General features: G+C 40.0%; 1 protein-coding gene across 4 annotated transcripts in view; it reads right to left on the reverse strand.

Annotated features, from left to right (window-relative positions):
• The window catches only part of Nalcn (sodium leak channel, non-selective), a 258,303-nt gene that overhangs the window by 17,427 nt on the left and 231,268 nt on the right, over positions 1–9,608 (reverse strand). For all 4 annotated transcript variants that reach the window (XM_026783175.1, XM_026783176.1, XM_005355702.2 and 1 more), the window contains 6 exons: positions 6,214–6,334; positions 5,632–5,730; positions 2,821–2,914; positions 2,203–2,309; positions 1,963–2,037; positions 1,117–1,236 (listed from right to left, as the gene is read on the reverse strand). In XM_026783175.1, coding sequence (XP_026638976.1) covers positions 1,117–1,236; positions 1,963–2,037; positions 2,203–2,309; positions 2,821–2,914; positions 5,632–5,730; positions 6,214–6,334 — 616 coding nt within the window. The remainder of the gene's footprint in view (positions 1–1,116; positions 1,237–1,962; positions 2,038–2,202; positions 2,310–2,820; positions 2,915–5,631; positions 5,731–6,213; positions 6,335–9,608) is intronic.

The following is a 9,608-nucleotide window of genomic DNA, read 5'->3' on the forward strand; positions in this document are numbered from 1 at the left end:
GTTTTGTTCATTTATTTCTTCTTAATCATCCTATACTACTCTTCTCATCATTATATCCAAAGCCATTTATTATTTGAGAAGGTGTATATAAGTATTTGAGAACCTAAACAACTTCTAATGTCAAAGGCAGCCACTGGTTTAAGAAGGCCACTCAATATATTTATGAATATAGCAGATCCAAAGTAGAGCAAGATCCTTCTGATAAGCAAATGGACTCCATGAGTACTGATACTTTCGTTCAGTCCTCTAATATTAAAGAGGGTTGGAGAATGTGGGACTCTGATAACACCAACCACTGGGCTTGTGGAAGACTAATGAAAAGATAGTACTTATAATTTATGCCTTATAGGCTGCTATAATGTTTAGAGCAGTGGTTCTTAATGTGTGGGTCCCAACCCCTTTGACAAACCTCTCTCCAAAAAAATATTTAAACTATAACTCATAAAAGTGGCAAAATTGCAGTTATGAAGTAGCAAGAAGAATAATGTTATGGTTGGTAGTCACAGCATGAGAAACTGTATTAAAGGGTCTTGGCATTAGGAACATTGAAAACCACTGTCTTAGAGCGTACAGTGTGAGCCACATCACATCAGTGACCATATTTTATTTTCATTGGACAACACCACTGTAGACCAGTCAAGTTTTCCCATGGCTGTAGATTTGAGGGGCTGGACCTCAGACATGGATATTGATGGGTTCAAAAAATCGGTATGAGATATTGGGAGAGAAGAGTGCCTTGAGTACATAGAGTTACATTATAAGTCTTGCTTGTATTGGGGTGGCACAGGCGCTTCTCTGTCTCAGGGTGCAAGGTCTGAGTTTTCAGATTCTAGTCCTTTAGATCTGCACACCATAGGTCTTTGAAGACCCAGGATTTGTCTATGTCGGAAGTGTAGGTGTGTGCACGTATACATATACATATTTGTGTGTGTGTGTGTGTGTGTGTGTGTGTGTGTGTGTATGTGTGTGTATGCAATTTGCAAGCATGTCCCGGGGCTTTTATGAGCAAACCTCAGATTTAGAAATTTGATTTAATGCCCAAGAAGAGACTGGAAACAGCCCTGAACTAGGAAAAACCAAAGTATCAGCTAAAATAAAGTTCAAAGATGTGCCTACCAGCAGAGCAAAGTGAAGCACCACCCACACGACACCAAGAGATGTCACCAAGAGATCATATCTGTTTCTTCTGCTCTGCCAGAACCCAGCTGGTGACATTGCAATGATCTTCATGGTAACCTAGAGAAAGCAAGAAAGAAGGACACCAGGCTAGTTCTTAGACAAGTTTAAATCAATTAGTTAGACATGTCATAATGTCATATATAATTAAGGACATAGTTAATAAGAGAGTTAGTCACAAAGATACATTTTTTAAAAAGCCAAGCAGGCACAAAGATACATTTTTAAAAAAAGCCAAGCAGACTACTTATCTGTTCTCTATATTTGTTCCCTGGATTAATGACTAAGTGCTCATTGCAGGCTATTTTTCTACCTTGAGTGAAAAACTGTATTTTGGGAAACATCAGCCAGTTTACAGAAAATGATAATTCACTTGCCTTTCAAAGAAGATTGACTGGAAAATAGATGTGATACAGAGAAAACACTTTAGATAATAGTGGCCCCACTTGCATGTTTACATCTGTGCTGTAATCTGAATCCCTGATTAACAGTGGCTAGAGTCCTGTGCTCCAAACATGCAAACCCTGTTAGTAGGCAGGCCAACGCTCAGACACAGCAATCAGCAGGAATGTTTCAGCAGTTAGACACATTGGAAATATAAAGTGAAATTTGTTGAAGTTAAGCAGCACAGCCAGAAAGGAGATAGACAGATGCCCATGAAATCCACCCCTTAAAGGTTTCAAAAACGAGAACACGGAGCTGGAAGTAGACGCCATCACGGTGGGGTACTGTTTTCCTTTTTCGTTGTTCTTAGCTTCCCCCAGAGCAGCAGGCTCATCACTGTACCTCTAAGACAAAGATGAAGGTGAAGACAACTGACATTGTTGCCAAAGGAACGGTCACAGGATCCTCGACGTCCCACTGCAACAGAGCACAAGTGACTGTAGCACCCACCAGGCAGACTTTTTCCTCTCTGCTCCCCTTCTTAGCACACACAACAATTTTACATTTACTAAAGATCAGAGGATGCAGATATCACACCCAGGGTGTGAAACCCACTCCAAATATCTCAGGGTGAAGCAGTACCTTGACTGATAGCAACACAGACTGGGCCAGAACCAGCAACGCGATTGTCCTCTTAAAAAAGGGATGCTGGGTTATGTCATACATTTTAGCTCTAAAGCCATCGTTATCTGAAAAAGAAAATCGTAGGCGAGGGCACTTTAGACACGGGCCGGATTTCCTTCCTTGTCTTTCATATTCTTTAATGTTCATCTTCAAACCCATTACAGCCTTCCCCTCCAGTTCTATCTATTGTGAGTGCTTTGCAGGAATGGCTGGCACTTGATATTAAAACAACAGCGCACAGTAACATCCATATTGGAAGGAGAAACGCATCATTCGATTTCTGTTGGCTTAATACATTTCCCTCATATTTCTAAAAGGCAAGCACAAATGTATTTTCTTTAAAAATTCAGTTTTTTTTTTCATTAAGGCTTATTCAGAGAGCACTGAAGCTCAGCCTTTAGGTGGCTGATTTTAATAGCCTTATGGAGAGATCAGCAGTTTGGAGTCTGTTTCTGTATTAACTTATGCACAACCCCCTAGTGGCCTCACGATTATTATTTTAATTTAAATCCGAAGCTCTTAGGGAATCAGGAAGACTAGTGCCCAACATGAATAAAATCAGAGCATCTTTGATACCGGGCCGAGGTGGGAGATGAAGAGGTTGTGCGATCTTCAGTCTGCTCTTGAGATCTTCCCATCTTCTCTGATCTACTGTCAGCAAAGCCGTCCCCTTGGAAACAAAGGAGACAGTGGAGGGAAAGGAAAGGACCAATATGGAGGAGACCTGACAGAAAGACTGTCTGCAAGAACCATGGTGGTTGGAGAAATTTGGTCAGAACTAGTAACCCACACTGAGGGACATTCCTGATAGGGATGGGCGCATGCCAAGGGCATTCAGCAGCCTCAAGCGTGTGTCATTGAAAACCTGTAACATTTGGGCTTGAGGAAGTTTCAAGAATGTTTTCTTTACAATTACATTCCCCAGGAAGGATAATCACAGGTCGTCTGCAGTGCTGCTGCTGGACAAGACCATTTGTCCTTTACACATTTTCCTAAACACTCCAATATGTGCAATTGAAGACTATTTTTAGGATATAAGAAGCCATAGAATTTTCCTTTTTCAGAAATGAATGCTATGATAATTTGCTAGATGGGATCAGATATCCTGTGTTATAAAGTGGAGTACTTGATAAAAATGCACATAAATTATATTGCATTGTATTATTCTACATTAGATTTTATTATACTGCATTATGGAGACATAAGTATAATTTAAGAAGCTAGGACTGGGGGGAATGTCAACCCTTTCTCCATTTCCTTCTGAAGAGATAATGACTGTTCTAGGGAATCTACCTTGGTTTTCAGAAATGTGAGCTTTCTGACTGTAGAAATCAACAAGAATAAATTTGTTTAGAATTTTTAAGTTGGTATAAATTGTATCCATTCTGTTTTGCGTTGTCTTTAAAACAAGTCTTATTATTACATTTATTATTTATTCCTTTGTGTGTGCGCGTGCATGCACGAGTGTGCACGCAAACACACATGTATGCCACAGCACATTTAGAGGTCAGAAACATTGCAAACATCTGTTGTCTCTTTCCATCACGTGGATTGAAATTGGATCATCACTTGTTGGGAGGTGCGTTCACTAGAGTCATATCACTTGCCCACGCTTTTTAAAAAACAAGATTTATTTATTTTAATTTATGTGTTTTGCCTGTATGCTGCATTTACATAACTCATGTATGTGCATTTCCCATGAGGTACAGAAGGTTTGAATTTCCTGAAACTGGAGTTTTACACACACACACACACACACACACACACACACACACACACACACACACACGAACCTTTCCAACCAACAAATCAAGTGTGTGACATCTGGTAAAATGGCTGCTGACTTCTGCCTCCCTCTTGGCATCTGTTTGGACTGACACACCACGCTCCCAAACAAGCTGTCACTTTCTGACTCTTTTAGGACATAACTATGGTGTTGGAGGTAAACAATCCTCAGCAATTCACAGCTGTTTCAAGACTGACAGTTAATTATACAGCTTCTTCCTGATATTGAGCACTATAGGCTGGACCACTTATTGCGGCTGGCTTGGGAGCTACCCTGGAGCCCAGGCCTCTTGCACCCAGGCCCCTGCACGGGGACCTGTGTACCATCCTGGACTGGAAGTGCCTCATCTCTCTAGCAACGGGCTGATTAGCTTCTTCTTATATTCTAGAATTCCCAGTGTCTGCTCCACCACATGTCTCAAAGGCATCTAAAAAGACACATCTTTCTCGTTCTGCCTGATATTAAACTGAACACACTGAAGGGTTAGAGTGTCTCATTTCTGAGCGTGTCAGGAAGTAAAAGAGAGGGGCTGGGTGGCATGATTGCTGCTGCTCTAAGAGCCATGATTCTGAGAGTTGGAGTAGTATTGGGGTCCAAAGGGGGATTTTTAAGTTGTAGTCTTTGAAAAGCTGAATGAAGTGACATGCTCATTAGGCACACATCAAAGGTGGCAATTGGCTGAGTCCGTGGTACCACACACGTTGAGCCTGGGGACAGTGAATGATAGAGTCTCACATGTAGCTCCACAAACCAAAGAGCTCCGGCACGCAGGCATGGGAATCAGCCATCGCTGAGCACAACTGAACAGCAGGGGCTTCACAGGCAAATGCAGCTTGCTTTGCAGTTTGGAGATTTTTATGCTCGAAAGAATCCCAGACCCTGCCGTTGTAGGAAAAAGTCCGCATCTGGGCCCAAGTGTTCATCCCATACGGTGGTGACTTTCTCAGCACCGGGCAGCGTTCTGAGATCTGGCAGGAGCCTTTTCTGTCCAGTGAGCACTCAAAGCTTGTATGCATTTCAATGGGATTCCTCTCGCAGGAAAACATAGCCAAGGGACACACGTAGAATGTTTTCCCTTAAACCTGTGCTCCTTAGGAAACCATTGCTGTCTTCCTATCAATGACCCTATGTCCATCATGACAGCTGTTAAGACCGAGAGTGCTTCCTGAGTTCAGGAAGTATGTAAAGTTTATATAGATTTTTAAAAACATCTCTTTAGTCTGTGACTTGACCTGTACATGTTCTATGGCTTCTACCTATCTTATCAAAACTCTGAGTTTTCTCACTGAGTCATGAAGAAACACACAATTGGCATCTTTGTAAGGACAGTATGGACTGCACTCAGAGCATTACTTCAAGGAATCACATTTTAGTAACCCACTGACTGCACCCTTCCCATCTGAGCATGAGATGGGCTTCTCAACTGTGGGCGATGACTGTCACCATGATTATCCAGCAGTGATGTGGTTTGTAAAAGAGTTATGCAGGTTAATTACATGAGTTACATTTCAATTTAATGTGGCTCCGTATGAAAAAATATTAGCTTAAAGCAAGAGCAAGAACAAAAATTAAGTCTGCGCTATTAACCTGAGAAGGCTTACCTTGTTTTCATTGAAGTTAGCAATCACTACACCAACAAAAAGTGTCAGTCCAATCATGCAACCCAGGAATACGAAAACGTGAATATAGATTCCGTGGATCTGTGTAAATTAAAGAGTTTTTAAAAAGATATTAGAGAGTTTTGATATGGTAATGGTGCTATACATTTTAATTCAGTAATTTTTAATGATTTTATTGAGCTATACATTTTTTTTCTGCTCCCTCCCTTTCTCTCCCCTCCCATTCTACCCTCTCCCATGGTCCCAATTTACTCAGGTGATCTTGTCTTTTTTTACTTCCCATGTAGATTAGATCCATGTATATCTCTCTTAGGGTCCTCATTTTTGTCTAGGTTGTTTGTGAATTTTAGGCTGCTTTTCTTTGCTTTATGTTGAGTGAGTAATATGATATTTGTCTTTCTGGGTCTCGGTTACCTCACTCAATATGATGTTTTCTAGATCCATCCATTTGCCCACAAATTTCAAGATGCCATTATTTTTTTCTGCTGCGTAGTACTCCCTTGTGTATCAGAGCCAATGAGAACCACTCTGGATGTACTTAGAGAATTACATGGTCTTGCTTACCGGTCCCACACGATGAATAATGACATCCCTCACTTCTACCCAGCCTTTCAAGGACAGAACTTCAAACAATGCCAGCATGGCATTTCCCACATTGTCAAAGTTAAAATTCCGAGGATTCGCCCTGCAATTAGGAAAGAGGGACGCGAGATGAAGGTCCAGTGCACACCCAGCGGGCCGGTACCTGAGTGAAGAGTCTTTAACCTGGGGGAAGTTGGGCTTAGCAGCATTCCTTTGCTAAGTTATGGCAATGTGTTTGTATGCTCTCAGTATCAATCACTGATATTCATGATTCCTTAAACAATTAGCCCATCATTCTTTATTTTCTTTGTGGGGAAGGGATGCCCAAATCTATGTTTTCTAATAATTTCTACATTTTGCTTCTCAGTTGTGAAACTGTTCCTTTTTATTACCTTGTGGGTCTTAGTTAACATATTCTCATTGTTACTAGAATACATTTTCAGAGTTTTCATTATATTTTCTTTATGAGAGGTAATTTTAAATAGTTAAAAGAACAAACCAAATTTAACAAATTTAATAAATTAAAAGATTTTAATGATTGCTACACATTTTGAGGTTGATGGATAATATAGCTCTGGGCTGTTGAATATTGTCAACCCACTGCCTCCTTCTGTATTGTTTTCATCAGTCTTTCCCATGCTACCTCATCTATCAAAATCTACCTTTCATGAAGTCAGCACTCTAGAGAGGCATTTAGTTCAATATTTTCAACCATCTTTTTTGCATTCTTAACCATAGGAACAATTATGAGATGTGTCTTTACAATACATGGGGATCTAATGAGAAAGCCCAAGACTGCAGCTGACTTGGTCCTTAGAGCTTGAGACTGATTGTCAGACACTTTCAGTATCAACGTAGAAGCACCACTGAGATATTCATATTTTAAAATTCTGATTTCTATTTTTGTATGAAAGCACAAATATACCATCTTGGATTTTTGCAACTATCTTTCCCTGGGGAGGGTATCAATTGCATTTCCCATCTCTTAGAGTACACAGTGCTGGTAAAGACTACGCACACCCAAGGTTTGCTTGCATAAGATCTGAAAAAAAAAATAAAATCAAGGGCGCCAACCCTCAGATCTCATGTCAGTCTTCCTTACTCATCTGTTTTCTTTATGTGAAAAGTGCTTTTGCAGCTAAATCTGCAGCAACTTAAACTGCTTTCATGTCCCACATATTTTAGGAGTTAGAAGATGCTAAAAAAATATTTTTAGGATAAATCAAGAAAAACAAGGCACACAGTTGAAAAAATATAACACATTTTGGAAAATAAAACTTTTCCAGTTTAATCATATGAGGTATTTGTTTATGCTGTGCTATCAAAATTGCCAAGTTTGAAATTTGACCTGTAACTCCAGAGGGCTTCAGTAAGTCCCAAACATAAACCATTATCGTCATTTCATATACTGCCATCATTTGAATTGTAAGGTGTTTAAAACATTTTTTATGGTTGATTTTTTTTTTAAAAAAAAAAATTTGCAGTCTTGCCTATCCAAGTCATAAAACTAAGACTGGTTCTGAACTCGGAATTTGGTCATTCTTTTGCATCCTGAAGAACATGATCCAGGGCCCCTGAGATCATGATAAAGCAAATGGATCCTTCTCTGAGGAAGATGGGAACCATGGAAAACGTGACCTGGCCTGCCTCTGGTCTTTCCCCCTTCTCTACTCACCTGTCTTTCTTCCCCGTCCCTACCAACCTACTCCTGACTCCTTCCTATCCCCTATACGCCTGTCCCCAGCCCCCCTGCATCCTTCTCCTGGCCAGTTGCTTTTTTCCCTACTCACCTGCCCGGATCCCCTCCCTTTCCTCACGTTTTTCCCACCATCTGTCCTTTAGAAACCCGGTGTGCTTTCTTCTGTGACCCTTTGGTCTGGAATGAGGCCTTTGAGCCAGGGTCTCTCCTGTGTGTCTTTCTCTGCCCTTCTTCCATTTGTAGGGAACAGACACGGATATTGCAGAAAACAAAAGAGCCTCGACGTTGCGACCTCTTCTCTGTACTGATCACATCTCAAACTCTTGTGGCTTAGATTATTTGATCCTGAGACCCCGTAAGACCTGATGTCCTTTTACTGAGAAGTATTTAGCATAGCTTAAAGTTACCTGACGAGTGAACTTTTGATAAGCTAGGGGATAGGTTAGGGGCTTGTCGATGCATTGTATTAAATTATTTGTAATTTGTTTTCTATTTTCCCCTTCAAGTTTTTGAGGGACAAAATCCACAACTTACAGCTGAGTAAATGCCAGGCATTCCTAGTGTAAGCACTGAGCAAGTACAATTAGTATAAAAGCAGAATACTTTGGATTTTTACCACCTGTGCATGCTACTTCCTATATTCTAGATCCATTTTTAAAATAAAGTACATGATATTAATGACATAATGTATGCTTAATCCTTTTTGCTAAGATAATTTCTACTCTCGTCAATTCAAAGTGATTCAGAGGAAAATGAATGTATTTATCGGAAGAAAGTCTGTGGAGTTAGTCTGTTTCCTGAATTAGACAGTGAATATTTATATCTTAATTTCAATTATCAAAATGTTTCTCCAGACATACTCCCAGATATGTTATTTTCTTAATTATAATTTAGCTAGCATTAAATCAAAAATTTCAGTTTTTAACTCTGATTACATTAAAGAAAGAAAGTGTAAAAAGCATCAAAACTACTGTTGGCATTTGCTAGACTGGAGATTTTTGTTTCACAGTGACCCCATACTACAATCCAGGTCAACCGGGCAAAGACCCATGTAATGATGTCCAAGTGACACCCTTATATTTGCTTGTGATTTAAAAATGTTGTTAAACTTGCCCCTTCTCACAGGTAATAATGAAATATATTTAAACTAAAGTTGATTTTTAAAGCCACATATAGCAGGATTTATGGACAAGTTTAATATTGCATAGCACAACCTGGGACAGGTTTGTTTGTCTCTACACATTGCCTTCCAGTGAGTTCTGGCTCTTGTACTAACATCTTCAGAGGCTGCAAAGCTTTTGGCCATGTTGTCATAGGTTAGATCCTTTTCATGGAAATGTGGTTTTCATATATGAAGCATTCACTTGGATGTCACACCTTAGCCACCTATCACCCCAAGGTCAATATGGGAACACTAGGTGTTTTAAATATCTCTGCTATAATATCTGTGTTCTAGAACCTTGTGAAATCTGTGCATTCCCAGGAACAAGGAAATCCAACATACAGCGTTTCCCTACAACTTTTTTCTGCCTGTGACTATCCTTGGTGTTTCCCTGTGTGTATCCCCACACCGTGTGGCACACTTTCCTCTTGAGACTGTTAGCAACAAGCTAGCTTTTTCTTTTCTTTTCTTTTCTTTTCTTTTCTTTTCTTTTCTTTTCTTCTTTTCCTCTCCTCC

The sequence above is a fragment of the Microtus ochrogaster genome, chromosome 17, assembly GCF_000317375.1.
Source record: "Microtus ochrogaster isolate Prairie Vole_2 chromosome 17, MicOch1.0, whole genome shotgun sequence".
In the NCBI taxonomy this organism is placed as follows: Eukaryota; Metazoa; Chordata; class Mammalia; order Rodentia; family Cricetidae; genus Microtus; species Microtus ochrogaster.